Below are 22,686 nucleotides of genomic sequence, written 5' to 3'. Positions count from 1 at the left end.
TCTCTGTAAAAGGCAAAAAGGCTGAATTGAGAGAAAAGTTGTTAGAATACCAAAGTCTGAAGAGTGGGTCTGAAACCTCCACACCTGCAACAAATGTGGAAAATGTTGATGAGATGATAATATGTTAGAGACCAGCTCTAATATTGTGGATGAGTTAGATGAGGCAGAAGAGTCTCAGAATGTAGGCCCTGTCTTACCTCTACCTGCTCATAGGCCTCAACCTTTGACCACAGGGACCCCATCAGGTCCAAACCTATGTCCTGAATTTGTCTCTTTCGAAAAATTGAGACGAGTTAGAATTTAAAGGAATCCAAGCTCAAACTGAAAGCAAACATCAAGAGCTTAGACTCAGGGAAATGGAATTGAATCATGCACTAGAAATGAAAAAGTTGTCTATTGAAACTGGTTCTCTCCCAGAGTCCTCTAGGTCTTCCAGTCCCAAGAGGCCTTGCATGCCCAAAGATGCAGTAAGTATGTATGAGGTTAAGCTTTATATTTTGGATTGGTTGGCTGCTTTTGAATATAACCATGGGATTCAAGACATTACAGGGAATCAGCTGATTCCTTGGCTTTTTTCTAGGCTACCCCCTGTCGCAACTGATGTGGAAATGGAGTTGGCGGATATAGACAGAAAGGAGTATGAACCTGTGAAGCAAGCTTTGATAGCTAGATTTGGGAAGACCCCTTCTCAGTATCTTAAGAGGTTTAGAACCCCAAAAAGCATGATGGTACCCATTGGGCTACGTGGGTGACTGAATGTTTGAAAAACTTAGATGGATGGGTTAAGGCTACAGAGTTAACACTTATGAAGGTATGAGAAATCTGGTTATGTTGGAATCTATTTATGATGCCTGCTCTCCTGAGCTGAGACAGCACTTGGCTGACTCTAAGGAAATTGATCCAAAGAAGTTAGCAAGGGCTGCTGACTTGTGGGTTGCCAACAGGGCTACCCATAAGGATTCTGGGGCAACTCAGAAGAAGGATGAGGGAAAGCAGCACAAGAAAGATACCAAAGAGAATTCTAATGCTTCCACTCCAAAAGAGGGCCACAAACATAACAAGGGTGACAAACCAGAAGGAGGTCAGAACAAACCCCCATTCAAAAAGACATGTGGTAAATGTTGTGCTTGTGGGTCAATTGACCATGTGAAAGGGGATCCCAGATCTAAGGGTAAACCTTCAGTTGTCCACACTGTCTCCTTAGCCTTCTTACCAGTGAATGAAGTACCAATGGCAAGTGGAAACTTTCACTTACTGGCTGAGGAACCCATGAAAGTCTCAGACAGTGTTTCTTTAGTATCCATGGGTCTGTGGGAACAGCAGAACGTAGATGTGTACAACTCTATTCCAAACAATACTAAAGAGTATTGCAAAGACAGTGTTCTTGTGACTGGTCAGGAGACCCCTGCCATCAGAGGCACTGCATAACTGTAGTTGATGAATCATTTTTCAAGGTTGAGGATGTTGCTAAGGCACCCAAATTCCTAACTAAGCTTACTGGAGGCCCTGTCCAAATGCTTCCACAGTTGCCAGCTCTCATCCAGTGTAATGACATGGCTGTCAAGATACCTGTAAGTGTGCAGAGTGAAGAACCTGGGAGAGTCCAGTTGGGGAATGACATAAAAACTCTTGGAGTTGTTTCAAGCACCCCCAGGCCTCCCAGCAAAAGGAAACAGGTGCAGACTAGGAAGGCCAGAGAGAGTGGGTCTCATTATTACCTTGTAGCAATATTAGCTATTAGCTCCATGGCTGCCGCCAAACTGGGCTCCTTTACCGGGTTCCCAGAATGAGGAATTACTGGGCCATTCCGAGTTCGGAGGGTCCGGTAATTCCTCCCTCTGGGAACCCGGGCCCAGACCTTCCCCATTCCCATCTGAACCCCCATAGGGCTCAATGGGAATGGGAGAGGGAGCTAACAACGGGCCGATAACGACCAGCCCATTATTAGCTTGCTTTTCCCCTCGCGGGACCTGGTAACGATGCCTGGTTTTACCAGGCGTCCTTACCGAGTCCCGCGAGGGGACCTTGTAATCGTGCAGAATGGTGTTAACGGGTCCGCCGCCATTAACGGAACCCATTAACTCATTCCGCACGGGTCGTATTGAGGCCCTGTACCTTAGGGTCTCTCAAGAGGAGATTATAGAAGAAAAAGAACTCCTAGTCCACAGGACTTACTGACTGCAATTTCTAAGAAGAAGGAGGATAAGGGGAAACCTACAAACTCCAGGAAGAAACCAGCCAGCAGTCCTGTGCTACCAACAAGGACATTCCTGAGATGACTATCCAAGATCGCACCTGTGATCCCTCCACCAGCTGAGGCTGAGTGTGTGGAACAACCTTGTGTGGTTGAATCAGCTACGGAGGAATCAGAGCTGGAAGAGGACCTTGCTCCTGTTGGAGATCTGGACCCTGCAGACCATCCTGAGCTGCAGTCTTTACAGGCAGAAGGTGGACCCTGTAGGTCAGACTTCAGCAGAGGTCAAAGAGAGTGTCCTACTCTTGAAGGTCTTTGCCAACAGGCAGCTTCCCAGCTGGATGGGCAAGAGCCAGGGAAACATAGGTTGTACTGGGAAGATGGCCTCTTCTACAGTGAACCGACTGAGTCTATCCCAGGGGACTACAGAGAACTTGTAGTACCTCTTGAAAGCAGAATCCAGTTCCTACAGTTAGCCCAGAAGATACCTTTGGCTGGTCACGTGAGCTTCAAGAAGACCCAGGAAAGGCTCTCTTTATATTTCTGCTGGCCTAAATTGGGGTCAGATGTAGATAAGTTCTGTAGGAGCTGTCACACTGGCCAACATCCTTCCAAGAGTGGAGCCAAGAATGTGGCACCCTTGGTGCCTCTCCCAGTGATGGGTGTTCCTTTTGAGAGGTAGGAATTGACATTTTTGGTCTCTTAGACCCTCCAACATCTTCAGGAAACAGGTTTATCCTGGTTGTAGTAGACCATGCTGCTAGGTATCCTGAAGCAATACCTATGAGGACTGTTACAGCTCAGGCTGTTGCTAAGGCCCTACTTGGTATTTTTTACCAGGGTAGGTTTTCCTAAGGAAGTTATCTCTGACAGGGGATCCAATGTTATGCCCCAATACATGTAGGCCATGTGGAAAAACTGTGAAATAACTTACAAGTTCTCAACTGCCTACCATCCTCAGACAAATGGATTGGTAGAGATTTTCAACCGTACAATGAAGAGCAGGATAGGTGCTTTAGAGGAACCCCTTAGGAGAATGTGGGACCTTCTACTGCCATGCCCTCTATTTGCTTATAGAGAAGTCCCTCAGGCAGGAGTTGGGTTTAGTCCCTTTGAGCTTCTCTATGGCCATCCAGTTAGAGGCCCCTTGGCCCTGATTAAGGAGGGGTTGCTCCTTCCCCAACCCAGTGAGAGTCACTGACTATGTGATAGGTCTCCGGGGGAGAATGTCACACATGATGGCAGATGTATCAGACAACTTGAAAGCAGTTCAGGCTCTGGTAAAGCATTGGCATGACTAGAAGGCCAACATGGTTGAGCTTTCTCAAGACCAGCTTGTTCTAGTTATGGTACCTACAAGGCAGAGTGCCTTACAGGACAAATGGATAGGACCCTTGAAGGTTGTGGGGAAACTTGGAGAGGTCAACTATCTGTTGGATTTAGGCAATCCTAAGGAGGCTCCCAGAGTCTTTCACACCAACCGTTTGAAGGCCTATGTCTCGAGACCAGAAGTGGGAGCTTTGCTTCTAGCTTCATCTCAAGAGGAGGAGGAGAGTGAACCTCTACCTGACCTACTCAGAGGACAGCCTTTAGATGAGAAGATAGAAGGAGTCAATCTCTCTTCTAATCTGACACCTGAACTACAGGAGGAGTGCACGTTTCTGTTAAATCAGTTTGCCTCCCTGTTTTCACTATCGCCAGGCTTAACCCCTTGGGGCCAGCATGATATTTTCACTGGTGACTCTTTGCCTGTTAAAACCAGAAGTTACAGCATGTCAGATCATGTAAGATCCCACATAAATGAGGAGGTCAACAAGAAGCTTGATCTCTGGGTAAAGGAGCCCTCTATCAGTCCATGGTCTGGTCCAGTTGTTCTAATACCAAATGCAGGATACAAGGAGTTGAGATTCTGTGAGGACTATAGAGCTTATAGAGCTCTTAATGCAGTCACCAAGACTGATGCCCACCCTTAACCAAGGACAGAGGAACTGGTGGATAAACTTGGTTCAGCCAAGTACCTCAGTACATTTGATCTCACTCCAGGCTATTGGCAAATAGTTAAGAATTAGTGACAAGGCCCGCACTCTGTTGCCAGTCAAGTTTTCCTGCATTGACTTCTCCTCCAAAAGCACGTTTTCATGACTCCATCAATCTTCAGGGAGGCTGTGTTTCTTTACCTTTTCAGTCATGTCTTCATTTCTGTTAGGGAGAATTCTCTCTTTAGGCTGAATTTCCTAACCTAGTGAGTGCCCCAGCAGCTTTGCTGGATTTCTGGAGTTTGTTTTTTTCCTCCTGCTAAGAGTGAGAATCTTTTCCTCCCACTCTTGGACATGATAACTGGTATTGCTTTGACTGTTAATGTGTTTTATGGGCTATGTGGTCCTTAACTGCATAGGGTCTCATGTGTTTTTCCTATGTGTGTTACACAGCACCCTTCGTGCAGTAACACCGGGGTGTCATAGTAACACCCCACCACAGACTCCATACCCTGGGACTGACTACTGTCTCCCAGGGCATGTAAAGTCACCATTGGCTTTACTAGTCCCAAATTATTAGCAGAAACCAGTACAAACCATCCTATTGTGGAGGTACTGGTCGGGGCAACTCGATTGCCCCGGGGTCTGTTAGTCGAGGGGTCACGTCTCCGTCTCCCCTGATCGTGTTTTGGCTGGTGGCAGTGGAAACTACTTTTTATATTCGACCGCAAATATTTTCCTATGGGATTTTCCCATTGTTCGAGGCTACCAACTTTAATTATTTAATTCTCATAGCCTCGAACATACCGCCGGTTTATTTAATTAATATTAATTCTCCGGTTGGTATTTTTTGCCAAGACTCGATTCTAAACTGGCGTTTGTGTTCTCTTCTGTGACTCCAACCCAAGTCGAGCCCTTTGTTACACTTTTTGGCCGGCTTCTCCACAGAAGCCTCCAAAAGTGGTGCCACTCTGTCTGGGTGCCACAGGGGGTGTGGGAGGGGGTTTCGGCACCATGGACCGAGTTACCTTGGTAACTCAGGTCGCACTCTTGTGTGATTGGCCCAAGTGGTGAGCCGGCCGGCTCACCACTTAGCATGTTTGAGTGACAGCTAGGCTGAGTGAATGGGGGTTTTCTGCATAAAAGCAGGGCTTTGGGGACTGGAACTTCAGAAGTCGCCACAGGACCTGAGAATCCGACGAGGGAGAAGCTGAGCCGACCTACCTCAATGACACCTCCGGTGGAGCCCTGCAGAACCGACTCAAGCAGTGTAAAAGTAGAGTCCATGGGTCTGGTTAGTGATCAGAATAGGAGTGTGTACAACTCCATACCAGAAAACTCTAAAGTTTATTATATACAGAGAAGATCTCCCGTCTGGAGAGGCTTCTTCCCCTGACTGGTGGGCACAACCAGTTTTCCTTTCTTTCTTCGCACCCCAGCCCATTTTGTGGTCGAACTGCCCGTGCCAAGTACCCCGGCGGCCGGATAGCCACTCACCACTGAACCGCAAATCACCGGACCGCTCCTTGTACCTGAGAAACTCTGCGGCTGGTTTCTTCCCTGGCAGTGCAACAGACTCCTGTCTTCCTCCACGACGAGATCCTCTCTTCCCCCGGACGAAGCACCGACTTGCACCCACTGCCAGGAACATCTGCCCCGCTGGAGCATTCTCACCACTTTAAGGTGCCGTGTCCGCCAGGCCTCCCTTTCTAAAGATTGCTACAAGGTAATAATAACTCCTTAACCTTCTGGACTGGGCTGACCGCCTTGACCCTCTAACTGGTCCCTTTCTTTGGTCCAACTCTTTTTGAACCTTTACAAGACTCTTATGCACTGCAACCGTGTGACCTTGGACACATTTCGTTTGATCCTCTTAAAGCGGATCCGGCCTACTGACTCTGAATTCACGGTGTTACTTTGCCTTCCTCTCTTGTGTATTCGTGAAAACGTGTTGGGACCTGTTTCAGTTTATTCTCTGTTTTTCTCTCCCTTTTTAAAACGAGTTATTAGAGTGCCATCTACGTTAAGTGCTCACCGCTGTCTGAAAATAAGTGGGGCTTTACTTAAGACTTTTCTAATATTCTTTTAAGGGAGTGTATATCTTTTAGTGACCGTGTTTTTGAATTGCTTACTATTAGTGCCTGTGTATTTTTCTAGATGTGGTTTTAAATAAATAATTATATCTCTTTTACACCAAGCCCTGGTCAGCGTTTACTTGTTCCACTGTGTTCTCTTGACCTATTGTGAATACTCTGTATACTGCCTAACTCTTCTTGAGGGACGTCTGACTGCTCAGCCACAGCTACCAAGTGAATCTGTGTGGTACAGACTGCTACAAAGTGGGTTTACTGCCAAACACCTGTAGTCCTAAATGTTTTGCAGTGGTCCCAGAGGTAACTGCACAGGTTTCTGCCTAACAATTTCCTTTTCAGGTTTAGCAGGTTAATTGACTATAGTGTCTCTAAGGATTCTGGTACTTGTATTTTTTGCACTTAATTTCTCTTGCAGGTGACAGGAAACAACTCTCTCCATAGCACAGATCTTACCCTTGATAGGGGCATGGGGAAAGCCATGTGTGTGGCTCTCCATTGTAAGGCATGATGGCCCTGGTGCTGCAGCCTTTTGAGCCCAGGACTCCTGGAACATAATGGATAAGAATTAGTGACAAGGCGCGCACTCTGTTGCCAGTAAAGTTTTCCTGCATTGACTTCTCCTCCAAACGCACGTTTTCATGACTCCATCAATCTTCAGGGAGGCTGTGTTGCTGTGTTTTTTACCTTTTCAGGCGTGTCTTCATTTCCTTTTCTGGTGTAGCACGTTAATTGACTATAGTGTCTCTAAGGATTTGCAAATAACACTGACAGACAATGCCAAGGAGAAAACTGCATTCTCAACCCCAGCAGGCCTCTACCAGTTTAAGGTCATGCCTTTTGGACAAAAGAATGCACCTGCTACATTCCAAAGGATGGTTAATCAAGTTCTGAATGGGATGCAGGACTTCTGCATGCCTACTTGGATGACATTGCAGTGTTCAGCCCTACTTGAAAAGAACATGTTGGCCCATCTGACCATAAAGGCTAGTAAATGTCCAATTGGTCAGGGGGAAGTGGTCTACCTTGGGCATGGGGTAGGAGGAGGTGAAATCAGGCCATTGCCTAGCAAAGTACAAACTGTACAAAACTGGGCCACCCCGACTACTCAAACCCAGGTGAGAACCTTCCTAGGCCTCACTGGTTACTATAGGAACTTCATAGAGAACTATGGGACCATAGCCTCTCCCTTGAATGTGATCTCCTCTCCCAAATTCCCTAAAAAGGTCAGGTGGAATGAGGAGTGCACTCAAGCATTTGAATGCCTAAAGAAAGCCCTTTGTCAAGCTCCAGTCCTAAGAGCTCCTGACTATAACCAAATCTTCATTGTGCAAACTGATGCTTCGAGTACAGATATAGGTACAGTCCTTATTCAACTGAATGAGAAAGGTAGGGAGCACCCCATTTGCTTCATCAGCAGAAAGCTGAAGGAACCAGAAACAAGGTGGGCAACCATTGAGCGTGAGTGCTTTGCTATTGTGTGGTCACTGAAGAGGTTTAGACCATACTTGTATGGATCTACTTTTGTGATCAGACTGACCACCAACCCTTGAGATGGTTCATGCAAAGGAAAGGGGAAAACCCTAAACTACTAAGATGGTCAATCAGCCTGTAAGGGTTTGATTTTACTGTTGAACACAGGTCAGGGTGTCACCACCAGAATGCCGATGGTCTCTCCAGGATGTTCGACCGACTGGAGTAAGGAGATTCATCCAGGAGTGGATTAAACCTTCCTGTCCCTTAGGCTGGGGGGGACAAGTGTTAGGGAGAATTTTCCATATGTGCTAATTTCCCTTACCGTTTGAGACCCCCAGCAACTTTGCTGGATTTCTAGGAATAGATTTTTTACCTTTGAAGAGTGTGAGCCTTTTTTCCCCCCTCTTCCATGTATTTTGTGTGTGTTTTACTTTTGTATTCTTTGGTTATGCAGTTTTAAAACAACACCAGTGGCATCATCTTTTTCTGTGTCACACAGCACCTTCAGTGCAGTGGCACAGGGGTGTCTTTCAGACTCCCCAAAGGTTTAAATACCTTCCCTGAGAATGACTACTGTCTCTCAGGGTAGGTAAAGTTAAATTGACTTTACTCGTCTTTTTAAATGTATTGACCCAGCACACCCTATCTTACTATAAAGTGCTGGAGGGGTTGCTTAACTTCCCCTAAGTCAAAACACTCATGTAACAGTAAAATGTTACCTTTTCCTATGTTAAATGGCTGGTGGCAGTGGTTTAGATCAACTAGTGAAATTAATGGGGCCGTCTCACCGTAGCATGGTCATTTAAGATGTTCCTGACAAAAGGAAAAAAGTTGAAGGGCATCGGTGGCAGTTCAAAGTGCCGCCGAGCAAAGCAGGAAGAGAAGCAGTGCCATGTCTGTTTGATGCGGGCAGATGCCGCTTGTAAAGCAGCGAAGGCGGTGATGGATGGGGTGCCGGTGAGCTGCTGCAACACAGCCGGGGCAGTGATGTTGGAGTGCTGGTCGAGTGGCCTTCCGGAAGAGGGGCTCTGTCCCCAAAGGTACTTTGGCGGAAATGGGTGCGGGCAGGAAGGGCAGCAAACGTGGATAGTTGTTTTGGTTCTGGTTAGGGTTTTAGTGTTATTGTAGTGGTGATGAGAAGCCAGTTTTAATATGCAACATATACTGAGTGACTGATTTTGGTGCATGGAATGGGAGTGTATGAATGCAGTGGCCTTTATCAGGAATCATTGTAGAGTAGGGATGGTTAAGTTTATAGTAACAGTGATATGTTTAACAGTTTCATTCCCACAGATGGATTGATTTTAGTGCAATGATAGTTGTGCTGACAGTAAAGTTAATAGTTTTCTTTCCACAGATGGACTCTCCAAGGCAATATGTTGTGACTGGTCAGTTCTACAGCAATGTGATTCTTGAAACATGATTTTATTGCAGGTGGGACTTTTATCAATGTTAGTTAACTTTTAGAAGTTTAATAATAGAACTTGTGTTAGTAGGAATGCATGACATTTTATGTTGTGACATTGGAGAGAACCGGAGATGGTTCTCCTCAAGTTTCAGGGAGGCAGGAAGGCTGTTCCAGAGGGAGGCCCCTGCTGCGGAGAGAGATCTACCCCCAGCTCGTTGCTTAGAGAAGCGGCTGACCATGACTCCACAGGCATCATCTTTTTGCTGTGTTTTACACAGCACCTTCAGTGCAGTGCCACAGCGTTGACTTTTAAAGACTTCCTACTTCAAACTCCATTTTCTGGGACTGATTACTGTCTCCCAGAACATGGAAAGTTGCCATTGACTTTATTAGTCTTTTTAAACTCACAGACCCAATACAAACTATCTTCCATAGAGTACTGGAAAGGGTTAATAGTTATCCCTTTCTGTCTGTTTCTCATGGAACATTATTTCGTTCCCGTTTCGTTTTGGATGGTGGCAGTGGTATCTATCATTTTTTCCCTACCACGGTCTATGAAAATAGCCTTGGTACTGTTTTAGGCTAAGTTAGTAGCCTCAAACTTTAAACCCTTTTATTTTATTTCAGTTCCGGCTGGGTTTAATCGCCATTCTTTTTTGTAAAGTTCTTTCACGTGTTTTACTCTGCATGCCAAACCAGGTTTCGTTCCTTTGTTCGTCTGCACAGAAGCCCTCCTTAGGCACCTGAATGTCTGAGGGGGAAGGATGTGAGGGAGGGGTTTGAGACTCCCTGCACAGGGTCTCCTTGGAGACCCATGTCGAACTCTCTATGATTGGTTGTGGTGACTGTCCCGCCGTGACAGCCACCCGGCTGCGTGATTGACAGCCAGGCTGTGTGAATGGGGGACAACTGCATAAAAAGCAGGTCTCTGGGACTTGAAAGGCAGAGTCGCCACTGGATTGAGAGAACCAAAGAGAAGCTGACAGAAGAGGGCCTCCACCATGACTGAACCTCCCGGTGAAACCCTGCTGCGGGTCCGAATCTACAAACTTTGACAGCAGGGAAAAACACAATCCATTGCAATCCTCTAGACACAGGACCTGGATCCACAAACCACCACTTACATCTCCAGCACAATGGCTAAGGCCATCAAGAAAGGTACCCCCAGCCAGCGCAACGTGCACTTTTCAGAGGATGAATTGAATATGTTGGCAGACACACTGGCCCAGAATGGTGATGTGGTCTTTGCAGCAGACCTCAGGCGACCTACTCAGATAAGAAATATGGGAGGAAGTGGCCAGAAAGGTCAGTGCGGTCGGCACTACCCCCCACACCATCAAAGATGTAAAAAAGAGGTGGGATGACCTACGCCTCCCTGTGTGGAACATTGTATCGGTCAATCAGAGCCAGGGTCTGGCAACAGGCGGCGGGGCCAACTCCCCCATCAAGCTCACCAGATGGGAGGAAACATGTGCCAGTACGATTGGCATGGAGGCCATTGAGGGAGTCGGAGACATGGAGCATGGAGCACCGTCATCGGCAGATGGAGGTGAGTGACCACACAAACAACTGGAATCCAAAGCATGATGATGGGCCACAAAAGTGACAGTGGTAAAGTTCCCGAATGTGGGAACTCCCGTCCTCTGCACTCCGTCAATGAGGCTCAATTAAGAGTCCTAGGGCCTCATTATGGGCCTCATTACGACCCAGGCGGTAAGTTACCGCCTGGGTCGTACCTTTACCACCATGGCGTAAACTATGTTTACGCCATGGTGGTTGGCGGACTTACCGCCCCATTCCGAGGTTGGCGGGGCGGTAAGTCCCAAATCCCCATTTACCCTTCCCCATTCCCATTTTTGCCCCATAGGGCATAATGGGAGTGGGGAAGGCGTTAATTACGCCACCGTAAATTACGGTGGCGTAATTAACAACAAGGTCCCTTAGCGCCATGGATTTTAACACCCGCTAAAAGCAGGTGTTAAATCCTCCATGGCGCTAAGGGACCTCGGAATCAGGCGGTAAGGGTCGGCGCTGTTTACGCCGCCGTAAACCCCTTACCGCCTGGGTCCTAATGAGGCCCTATGAGTTTTGAGGTAACCATGGCGCTATTAGCACCATGGCTGCCTCCAAACCCTTACCAAGGCAGAGGCGGTAATTCCCCATTCACCAGGGCCCTTCCCCATTCCCATTTGAGCCCCCATAGGGGAATGGGGAAGGCGCTAATAACAGTACTGCTAATTGCGGCATCAAGGGAGGACCCGCAAAGGGACCTCGGAATAGGGCGGTAAGGGATTACCGGCACCGGTGCCCTTACTGGTGCCAGTAATCCCTTACCGCCCGGGTCGTAATGAGGCCCCTAGTTATTTTTAAAGAAATTATTCAAATTGTTAGTTTAGTCTTTCCTTTTATCAAAGAAAGAAAATTTGAACATGTCTTAGGATATAATCAAAATTTAAATGTGAACATCCATATATAAGTATAGATTGTAATACACATCACAATGATTTAAGATACACAAGAAATGTCATCAATCTTGATGCTTTTATTGCAGGCGCAACCCGTTTCACAATCACTTCTTCAGGGGCAAATCATAATTATTTTTCAGAATAATCTCTGAAAAAATTAAATATTTGAATAGTATTCATTAGTATGCAATGACATAAAACAAACAAAACTTATAATTAGCAAACATGAAATATTCACATAATATTAGTGATATTATGGACTCATAGGGCCTCATTACATGGAAGGTGGTAACCATAGCGCTATTAGCTCCATGGTTGCTGCTGGTATTTTACTGAGTCCGACATGGTGAATGGCGGAATTACCGCCCCATTCCAAGGTGTGCGGTGGCAGTAATTCCCCATTCACCATGGCACTTCCCCAATCCCATTTTTGCCCCCATAAAGCTCAATGGGAATGGGGAAGGCAGTAATTACGGTACCGCAAATTGCGGTACCTTAATTACCTTCAGAGTCCCTTTTCAGTTTCCTTCCTAAACGGCTGGTAAAACCAGCCGTTAAGGTAGGGACCCACAAAGGGACCTCATAGTAAGGTGGTGAAGGATTACCGGTACCGGTACCCTTACCGGTACCCGTAATCCCTTACCGCCATCCGTGTAATGACGCCATAATGTTTTAAACACCAAAAGGTACAAATTGGTAATGACCATTTGGCAACAAATTACAAATCAACTCATAGCCCGTGTATTATCATCTCTTTTAACTAGTGAAACATACCCTGTTTATACTCTGTTTCGGGAGTCTGAGGTCGATCAGTACTCTTTATTTCTGGTATGTTGGTCAAAATTATCAATAATGTCTAAGGGGTAGTGTTTACCAGAACTAGGCTACTTCAAAAGAATAGAAATTTCATTTGCCAAACACTGTGGTTGCTGCTCACCAAGGAGTCCTAAGTAGGATCAGTACAGGGTTTTATGCTGAAAAGAATCCGGGAAGTAATGGCCCGTGAAGTCTTGGAACATACAGAGTCCCTAATAATTGAATGCAAAAAGATTATCGTTTTTTTTAAAAAGGCGAAAAACGGCAAGTAGCCGTAAGAGATAAATAAAAAGTATGCTTACCATAGAACATTTTGAGAAAGTGACTCCTAAGCAATGGATATGATCTGAAAGTATTTTGTAGAGGATTAACCCAACCTCTTGGAGCGGAATGGGCTCCTGGAAAATTAGCAAAAGAATAGAACTAAGAGAGTTGTGCTGGTTCAGTGAAGAGAAAGGAGGAGTGAGGTAATCTCTACGAGCTTACTTGCAAATAGTTGTACAAGGTATCAGATGGATCACCAAGCTGCTTCCCGGACGCATGCACATTGTTACGTCACAATGTTTACATTGTGACGTTTCACGATCATGAACAGACGCCATTACGTGAAATGTTCAGTATATATAAAGCTTGGCTATCCCGTGTAACTCGTCCGGGACGTAACTTCCTGCAAGGATGTCTCTAACCTTATGGCAATAACTGGAGGCTGATTTCTTATGGATTCCTTTTCTTCTTGCCACTGAGCTGCAGACTGCTTCGCTGCTCCTAAACACTTAGGAACACGTGCATTCAGGCTTTTAAATTGTTCAGGCAAGAGTGGCAGAAAACAGAATATTCAATCCAAAGTGCTCTGGTACAAAGGCCAAGAAACCCTGGCCTCACTGCTTGCTGCTTGACTGTTCCTAAACACGTAGGAACACTTGAGAAGGCATGCGCAATGCGCCGCATTCAGGTTTTTGAATTGTTCAAGGCGAGATAGTAGGTTGCTGTTGTCTGTGGTAAGCCCACCTGATAAGTTTTAATGTCGCATGATGAGAACTGGATGGGAGGATTTGTACCTGGATGTAGTCCAAAAGTTCTGATTTAGTTTGTGCGTTCTTCCCAATCACACAATAAGTCCCCAATCTAAATGGCCCAGTTTATTTCCATGCATCTGCGACACACTACTTCGCACTCTGGTACTTGTAGACTTCTGCTCAGGCTGGGAAAAACAAAGCTAAAAGCCCATTATTTTGGCTTAACATATTAATTTAAGGATGTCATTTTTTCAGAATGTTTTGTAATGTGATTGCTGTACTTTTTAAGTCAACTGTATAAACAAGAACATTGTTATTATCGTAGCCCTTTAAAAGTCAAGCAATACACAATGTTATCATTTAAATCATGTAAGTCTCTAAAGTGAAAATATGACTGAAAACCTGGCTTCACCTCTTAACTAAAGTGTGTGTTCCTAAGCAGATCTCTCTTATTCTACTGTAAAATACGTCTTAAGATTGAGACACAAAGGGCCTCATTACGAGTTTGGAGTAGGCATGCCCTTTATAGGGCATGGCTGCCTCCAAACCCAGGTCCGGGTCCGTGGTCCCTGAATGGGGAAATATTCCAACCTTGGAGGCCCCAGTATTTCCCCGTTCAGGGAACACATCCCCATTCCCATTTGAGCCCCCATAGGGCTCAATGGTAATGGGGAGGGAGCTAACAACGGCCCTGTTAATAACGGGCCCGTTATTAGCTCCCTGGTCCACTCGCAGGGCCCGCAAAGGACGTCTGGTCTGACCAGACGTCCAGAGCGGGTCCCGCAAGGGAACCTCGTAATAGGATGGAATGGGTTTAATGGCACTGTCACCTTTGCCGGCGCCGTTAAACCCATTTCGCCTGGGTCGTAATGAGGCCCAGAGTGTGGGCTTTGTATTGCGGGGAATGGAGAGGTAGGATTCCAGATAGTTGCCCACTCAGCTCATTTTTGCCAACGTTCTGACTCTGGCTTGGATCTACACATGGATTCCCTCCCACTCTAATCGGCACGAAGTCCACAACAACACTGCGCTGTCTCTGCTCTTCTGATGAGAGAGGAAACTACATGCAAATGAGCAGAGGCGGTGCATACGAGCTGAAGATTTGTTTCCAGTTAAAGGATCAAAGTTGTTGAACATGTCGGTACACTCTATATTTGGGGGCTGTGTTCGGCATTTTATTATTGAGGTGTGGGGACAGTGACCCATGTGTGATTTATTTATTTTGATTTATTTAGCATTTATAGAGCTCGCCATCCCCGTAGGTATCTTGGAGCTGGAAAACAGGTAATGTGGTGCATCCAACAATACATTATGATGGACATATTTACAGGCATAGGGTAATTTACAGATGCATAGGAACCGTATTGCAGTTGTGGGATGATGAGAGATCAGACGAGGAAACTACAGACTGTCACATTATTTGGAGGCTCTTGCTAAGAAGTGAAATCATGTTTACTCTCTGGAAATAGGGAGTAAAATACTGTCACCGCAAAGTCTTATTTGGAGCACTGATGTCAGTGCATGCACGCTGCTGAGTCACCACCTGCCTCAGTCTCTACTCCTCCCATTACCTCAAGGGCACAGAAGTCAACGCAAGCCAGGGCCTGCTCCTTCCATGGTTGCAGGTCATGTTTATACTCACAAAGAACAGAGTAAACCATGAGTTTTAAGAAACATTCAAGCTTGAAGAACGGGGTCACAATTATGAAATGGATGGTCAATCTTGACTCCTGTTTTATAATGTTCTGTTCAAGGTAAGGAGCAACTTTGAAGTCTCGAATCGCCCCCATGGAATCAAAGACCACATCCACATCATCTTCCCACTTCATCATATCAGAGGATTATGGCCCTCAAAGTTCCCTACATACTAGGATGTCCTCCTGTGTTTTTAGAAAAATGAATCTTCTGATGTCCCTTCAGATTTGAGGGGTCACTGAAACTTTTCTTGCACTCTGTGCATGTGTAGGGTTTTTCTCCTGAATGGATCCTTCGATGCCTTACCAGATCTGATGAATGACTGAAGCTTTTCTTGCACTCTGTGCACTTGAAAGGCTTCTCTCCTGTATGGATCCTCTGATGGCTTATCAGATGTGTGGATCGAGTGAAAGCTTTCTTGCACTCTGTGCACTTATAGGGCTTCTCCCCAGTATGGATCCTTTGATGTATCATCAGATCTGAGCGGTTGCTGAAGCTTTTCCTGCACTCTGTGCACTTGTAGGGCTTCTCCAAGGTATGAATTCTAAGATGCCGTCTCAGAGTTGAAAATTGACAGAAGCTTTTCTTGCACTCTGTGCATTTGAAGGGCTTTACCCCAGTGTGGACCCTCTCATGACTTATCAGATTTGAAGACTGACTGAAGCTTTTCTTGCACTCTCTGCACTTGAAGGGCTTCTCTCCTGTATGGATCCTCTGATGGCTTACCAATTGTGAGGCATGTCTGAAACGTTTCTTGCACTCGGTACAGATGTAGGGCTTCTCCTCAGTATGGACCATCTGATGGCTTACCAAATGTGAGAATTGCTTGTAGCTTTCCTTACATTCTGTGCACTTGTAGGGCTTCTCTCCAGTATGGATCCTTTGATGCTTTACCAGATCTGAGGAATGACTGAAGTTTTTCTTGCACTCTGTGCACTGGAAAGGCCTCTCTCCTGTATGGGTCCTCTGATGGCTTATCAGATGTGAGGAGCAAATGAAGGCATTCTTACATTCTGTGCACTTGTAGGGCTTCACCCCAGTATGGGTCCTTTGATGGATTGTCAGAGCTGAGGGGAGACTGAAGCTTTTCTTGCACTCTGTGCACCTGTAGGGTTTCACCTCAGTATGGATCCTGAGATGCTTTCTCAGAGATGAAAATCGACTGAAGCTTTTCTTGCACTCTGTGCATTTGAAGGGCTTCTCCCCAGTGTGCACCCGTTGATGACTTATCAGTGTTGAAGACTGACTGAAGCTTTTCTGGCACTCTCTGCACTTGAAGGGCTTGACTCCAGTATGGATCCTCTGGTGGTTTTTCAGTGTTGAGGACTGACTGTAGGTTTTCTGACACTCTCTGCACTTGAAAGGCTTCACTCCAGAATGGGTCCTCTGATGGCTTACCAATTGTGAGGCATGTCTGAAACCTTTCTTGCACGTTGTGCAGATGTAGGGCTTCTCCTCAGTATGGACCATTTTATGGTATACCAAATGTGAGAATTGCTTGAAGCTTTTCTTACATTCCATGCACGTGTAGGGCCTTTCTCCAGTATGTATCCGCTGATGGTTGGCCAACGCTGTGGAGTGACTGAAGCTTTTATTGCACTCTGTGCATCCGTAGGGCTTCTCCCCAGTATGGACTCTCTGGTGGCATATTAAACTTGAGGAAACCCTGAAACTTTTCTCACACTCTGTACACTTATATGGTCTCTCACCCGTGTGAGATCTTAAGTGTGCAAATAGTTTGGGCCTGTTAGTGAAGCCAGTTCCACAAACTGTGCAGGGAAATGTTTCCTCCATTGTATGGTTCCTCAAAGAAGTGCAGGGTGTTTTACTCTCCCGTCAGGAAGTAGATTGCTGTGTAGGTTCAGTGGAATGCCGCTGCCCGTGTCTTTCTCATCTTCTCATGCTCATTTCCAGACTCCTGCTTTCAGTGCTGGCTCTGCTCTCTGTTGAAGAAAGCAAAGGTTTCATATATTATTTTATGTCACTGTACAGATTGTATGATAATTGACCCAGTGCAGAGCTGTGTGAATGTGTGACTCTCTTGCCCAAAATAAATATAGGACTTTGGATAATTTCAAAATAACTTTAAACAGCATGAATGCAAATGGCAGGATTTCAAGGAATTGTACAGCAATTGAGCTTCTTGTGCGCATTACTCATATGTTCATGTTTACCCTATATCATTCGTCCATCATGCGTCCATATTAGGAGATGAATTTACAGCATACTTGCGTCAGTTAACCAAATGCATAAAGCTCCCTTCTCGACAGATAGTGCCAAGAAGAGCTGAAGGAGACAGCAGCTCTGCACCAGATACTGAGAGCTCGCCACCTCTACAGCTGAAACCGGGGGAAACTGTTTCATAAGAAATGTCGCCCACCAATGGAGTGAGCCGCAGTACAGCAGTCCCTACACTGTGTTAATAAGCCATTCCAGTTGTGGTAAAGTGAAGGAATTGCAGTATTGGGTACACCTGATGTACGAAAGGCTCCCCATACAGCAGCTTCCTCAACAAATGATGTGTCAGCCTGAACAACATAATAGCATTTTGTTATGAGCAGTAGCATTGCTACCTATTTTCTACCTCATTCCATTCAGAATGAATACCAATAACGTGCATTCCTTTCTCAATCATATACATCCATTGCTACATATGCTCTCTCATCCCACATGCGTCGGGGCATCCAAAATGTTGATACCTCAAGAGATGCCACCTCTAGAAGCCAAGTGTTTGGATAATTTGGCACTGTGTCGGTTTCGGAGCATGTTCACAGGGGACAGAGTATGAATTGAAAAAGATCTGCAGTGCAATACACGCCCACTGCTGAAAATGAACATAATGTTGTTTGTGTCAAACAGATGGGAGGAGACAGTAGTGAGCTGCACAGCAGGGGTTTGGCAAGGTTTGATGAAGAAATTATAGGGAACATAAACAAGAACTATCTTACCATATGGGCCACGCATGTCTCGAAACTGACATGGATCAAAACCAAAGAAAATCCAGTAAGAGTGCAAGCAGCGGACAAACATGAGTTTTGTTTTCAAGGACATATAACTGTTCTGACGGGAACCAACAACAAGTGCAACATGACATTATTCATCCCTGATCTCAGCAAAGGCACAGCAGCCCTTGTGGACATCTTTTGGGTGTGCGGCCAGTGAGCATACATGAATCTCACACCTTCATGGAGAGGGACATGTTTGTTAACAATATAACATTCAGCCATCGTTGTGTTTATGAGGCTTACTTGACACTTGCCCATCACAGTAAAACTGAAGCAACACCCATACCAATCCCTACAAGTAGAGAGAAAGAAACGCTCACTAAGAAGATGGCAGAAGTGATCAAAATATTTTTCGGAAGATTCCTCCAAGGTGCTGAAAGAAATTCCAGACAAATACCGCCTACACACCAACATGGAGGTGTTCTTTAACTCTCTTCGGCTACCAGGAGTCTAGGCCAGAGCCAATGTGAAATGGTTTCAGATGGTGAGGTGGGAAATTATCCAGTTGGCGAATGATAGAGAGCAAGGCTGATCTCGATCAAGAGCCAGAGGCATGCTATCAGGTTGATGACGCTCCAAAACGGGCATGTAATAGATCTGTTGACGGCCATGGAAGGGGGCATGTGCAAGAAGATCGGATTGTCTTGTTGCACATACGCCCCAAAAAACAATGCAGAAAACGGGTACCTGCCACACATCATAGGGGCCCTCCATAAGCTAAAGACAGGTATAGAAACTGAAGTAGGAGTGGAAGCTGAAGATTGGTTTGAAATGATGTTCTTGTGGGAACCAGCAGGGCTAGGGGCAGTAGTGAAGACACTCCAGAACAGTTCCATGATGATGGTCTCGATAATGGCAGTTAGAGTTCCTACTAATACAAAACACAGTGACAACCAAACAGAAGATCCAACTAAACCAGGTAGCAATTGCCCAATCCCTACATCTCCCTGGGACCCTAAAAGCAACCCCACAAGACCCTGAAAATGATATAGAATATTGGATTGACCTTGCGGGGGATGGGGATAGTCTCTGTCTCCCGTGCATCCCAGAACAGTATGCACAGGGTGGGGGGGGGACTGCACCACGTGTGTAGAGCATGGGTGCCCAAGGATGAGAGTGGCAGGAAAAGAGAAGCAGCTGGGTAAATTAATGGAGGATTACCTAAAGGGGGGGGTGTTGGGATGCATGTCCAGCTCCCATGCTCACGCAAATGATTTAGGTTGAGGAAAATGTATTAGTTGAGGAGAAAATAAACACGCACAGCTGCAGGGAGTGAAGCATGCAAAGTGGGAATGACAAACGTAGGGTCGTGTGGCAGTTACACACCTATATGTCGGCCCCGGTGTAGGGCATGAGTGAGTGGTCCCAGTGATGAGAGATACTGAACTACCGCCATATTCGAAGTGAGGCCTAGTTTGCCGTGGGCCATGCTGAAATTAGCAGTATAACATGGCAATGAGTTTTGAACAACTTTCCCATCCCACCCCCCAGCAGGGAAACCGAACATAGAGGCTGTCAGATAGATAAAAACACAATTGTATCATGTTGCAGGCCTGCTAAACCAGAAAGGAATGTGAATGGGTGACCATGGGCAGGGCTGCGCCTGTCCCAAAGGACAAACCCATGGGAGCCGGGACTGATGTCTTGAGATACCAAAAGTCTTGACCTAGATTTAGAGCATTTGGGCCCCCCAGAATGATGGTCATCCCATTTGAACTGCCAGATGCACACAAGCAGAACACGTACATCTATCAGAATTTAGCTGATTCGTGTTGTCATCGAGAGGCCAAGGAGAAGCTCTGGGGAGGGGCTGCTGATAAGGGGGAGCACGGAGTGAAACATCCTGTGATTTGTACTATGAGGAACAAGAGGTGATGCCAACAAATGTACGCCCTTAACTGGGAGGGATGGTGGTGGCACCCGCATGTCTCGGATCAAAAGAAGCACTCCTTTATTCTAGAGGGTTAATTTGACCCCAGAGGTATCCACTGAGCTCATGGTAATGATCAGGTACACAACATGTGATTAGGCCCATGGGGAGGGTAATGGACCCAGAGGCCTGCCAATCAGGGAGCAGGAACCCAAAAGTTATAGAGTTTGGAGACCAAGTGTTAGGTGGTAGGGGTAGGGTAGAGTGTGACCAATCAGTCGAGGGACTATAGGGGACTGGTAGTATGTATATAGGTGGTAGACAATGAGGGTGGGGGATGAACACTGTATATGCCGTGAGTCACGAGTGACAACACTTTGCTTCATAATGGCAGGTATGCTTTGAACTAACCGCGAGCTCCATGGCACCCTCTGTCACCTTTTTCCTCTCAGTATATACAATAAATGTGTTTTTCTTGCAAAGAGGTGCACCACGCCTTTTTCCTTGTAGGATTCTCATTTCTCTGGTTGCCTATGGACTCCAGGTCAATGGGGGCTAACACCACCACTGTTGGCCCTTTGAGACAGTAATGGGTACACAGAGTGCACAGACACTGGCACACACCTCCAAAACTCTTCCTCTTCCTCCATGCTTCCACTCTGGGCCTTCCTTAAAGGGCTAGAGTCAGGCTAACCCACAACAACCAACACCACTTGTAGTATGGTGGTAAATCTGCTGTACCAAGGGGTGGTTGTAATGTTCTGTGGCCCCACCCATGGCTCATGCAGTTTTGTTATGTTATGCACACTTATAAAGCGCATCAGTTACCCGAAGGCATCATCGCGCTACACCTAGCAAGTACAATGTCCACTCAATGCAGCCGAATCAGAACAGAAACGTTTTTAAGGCCCAACAAAACGGCAGGTGGGGCTCAATGGCGCGTAAAGCCCAGGGAAGAGAATTCCAAACATGTTCAGCGACCACAGAAAAAGCACAGCCCCCACCCGAGAGAGCCTAATCCTAGGAATGTAAATGGCGAGAGAGTCCTGAGAGTGCAATACTCTCGAAGGGACCTAGGCACTGAACTTCTCAGAGATATTCTTCCCCATTTTGATAAAAAGCTCTGTGAGCCAAGCACAGAGACTTGAACCACACCCGTCTCTCGACAGGAAGCCAGTGGAGCTGACAGAGAACTGGAGACATGTGGGAGCCGTAGGGTGGATGAAGCACCGGCCTAGAAGCCATGTTCTGCAACAATTGAAGCCGGTGCAATAAATAATGAGGAGTGGCCAGATAAAGTGCATTGCAGGAATCAATTCCACTGATGACTAGGGCAGAAACTACTGGACCATGAAACTTAGTAGGGATATAGGAAAAAACTTTACAAAGGCTGCACAATTTAAAGAGGCCTTTATGGCAGGTCAATGACACCTGCTCAGACATGGACAAGGCCATAATCTGAATGCCTAGGTCCTTAACCGACAAAACCAGTTCAGGAAAAGGGCCAAGGATGGCAGGCCAAAACTCCAGGGTCCAAAACAAAGACGGGTTTGCAGTGCCAACCACCAGTACCTCAGCTTTCCCACAATTCAATTTCAGCTAGTTCCTGGCCATCCATTCCCCCACAGCATCAAGGCAACTCCTAAGCCGACCTGCCATCTCAGGCTGTGATAGATCGAGACGCAGTAAAATCTGTGTGTCATCAGCGTAAGAGTAGCAACGGAAGCTGTGCGCATGGATGATACCCAGGAGAGCTTGGATATAAATGTTGAACTGGGTGGTCAATACCGAGGAGTCTTGAGGGACTCCACATAAAAGGGGCACTGGCTGGGAGAGGAAGGGTGGCAGGGACACAGATTGATTGCGTCCTGACAAGAAGGAAGAAACCCAGGCCAATACCTGACCCGACAGGACAGTGGGGGAGATGCGGGAGACCAGGGTGGGGTGGTCAATGGTATCAAAAACCGCCAGCAGGTCTAATAGAATGAGAGCTCCCACTGCCCTCTGGTCCACCATCCATGCCAGATAATCCACAACTGACACCAGGACAGATTCTGTGCCTCAGCCTGGCTGAAAGCCGGATTGAAAAGGGTCAAACAAGGAGGAAGTTGCCAGAAAAGTAGTTAGGAGAGGAGAGACCAGAGATTCAAGTAATTTCATAAGGAAGGCAAAGAAATGGGATGAAAGTTAGAAAGAACAGAGAGGTCTGAAGACTATGGGCCTCATTATGAGAATTGCGCAATGGGTTAACGGGCTCTGCTAATGGTGGAGGAACCGTTAACACCATTCCGCAATATTACAAGGTCCCCTTGTGGGACCCGGTAAGGACACCTGGTAAAACCAGGCATCCTTACCGGGTCCCACGAGGGGATAACAACAGGCCGGTCATAATTGGCCCGTTGTTAGCTCCCGCTCCCTATGAGGGCTCAAATGGGAATGGGGAAGGTCCGGGCCCGGGTTCCTTGAGTGAGGAATTACCAGGCCCTCCAAACTCGGAATGGCCCGGTAATTCCCCATTTAGGGAACCCGGACCCGGTTTTGGAGGCAGCCATGCCCTTATTAAGGGCATGGCTACCGCCTAACCCGTAATGAGGCCCTATTTTTTTAGAAGAGGAACAATGAGAACGTGTTTAAGGCCAGCAGGGATATTCCCTGAGGCAAACAAATCATTAACT

General features: G+C 46.4%; 1 protein-coding gene across 1 annotated transcript; it reads right to left on the bottom strand.

Annotated features, from left to right (window-relative positions):
- Positions 1–14,822: 14,822 nt before the first annotated feature.
- Positions 14,823–17,076, bottom strand: LOC138528730 (zinc finger protein 271-like). Its single transcript, XM_069640598.1, has one exon. The coding sequence runs from the start codon at positions 16,928–16,930 to the stop codon at positions 15,302–15,304; it is 1,629 nt and encodes a 542-aa protein (XP_069496699.1). The 5' UTR covers positions 16,931–17,076; the 3' UTR covers positions 14,823–15,301.
- Positions 17,077–22,686: the final 5,610 nt, after the last annotated feature.

Source organism: Ambystoma mexicanum, chromosome 7q, assembly GCF_040938575.1.
Source record: "Ambystoma mexicanum isolate Mex_15411 chromosome 7q, UKY_AmexF1_1, whole genome shotgun sequence".
Taxonomy (NCBI): domain Eukaryota; kingdom Metazoa; phylum Chordata; class Amphibia; order Caudata; family Ambystomatidae; genus Ambystoma; species Ambystoma mexicanum.
This window is presented reverse-complemented; position numbering and strand designations above follow the sequence as displayed.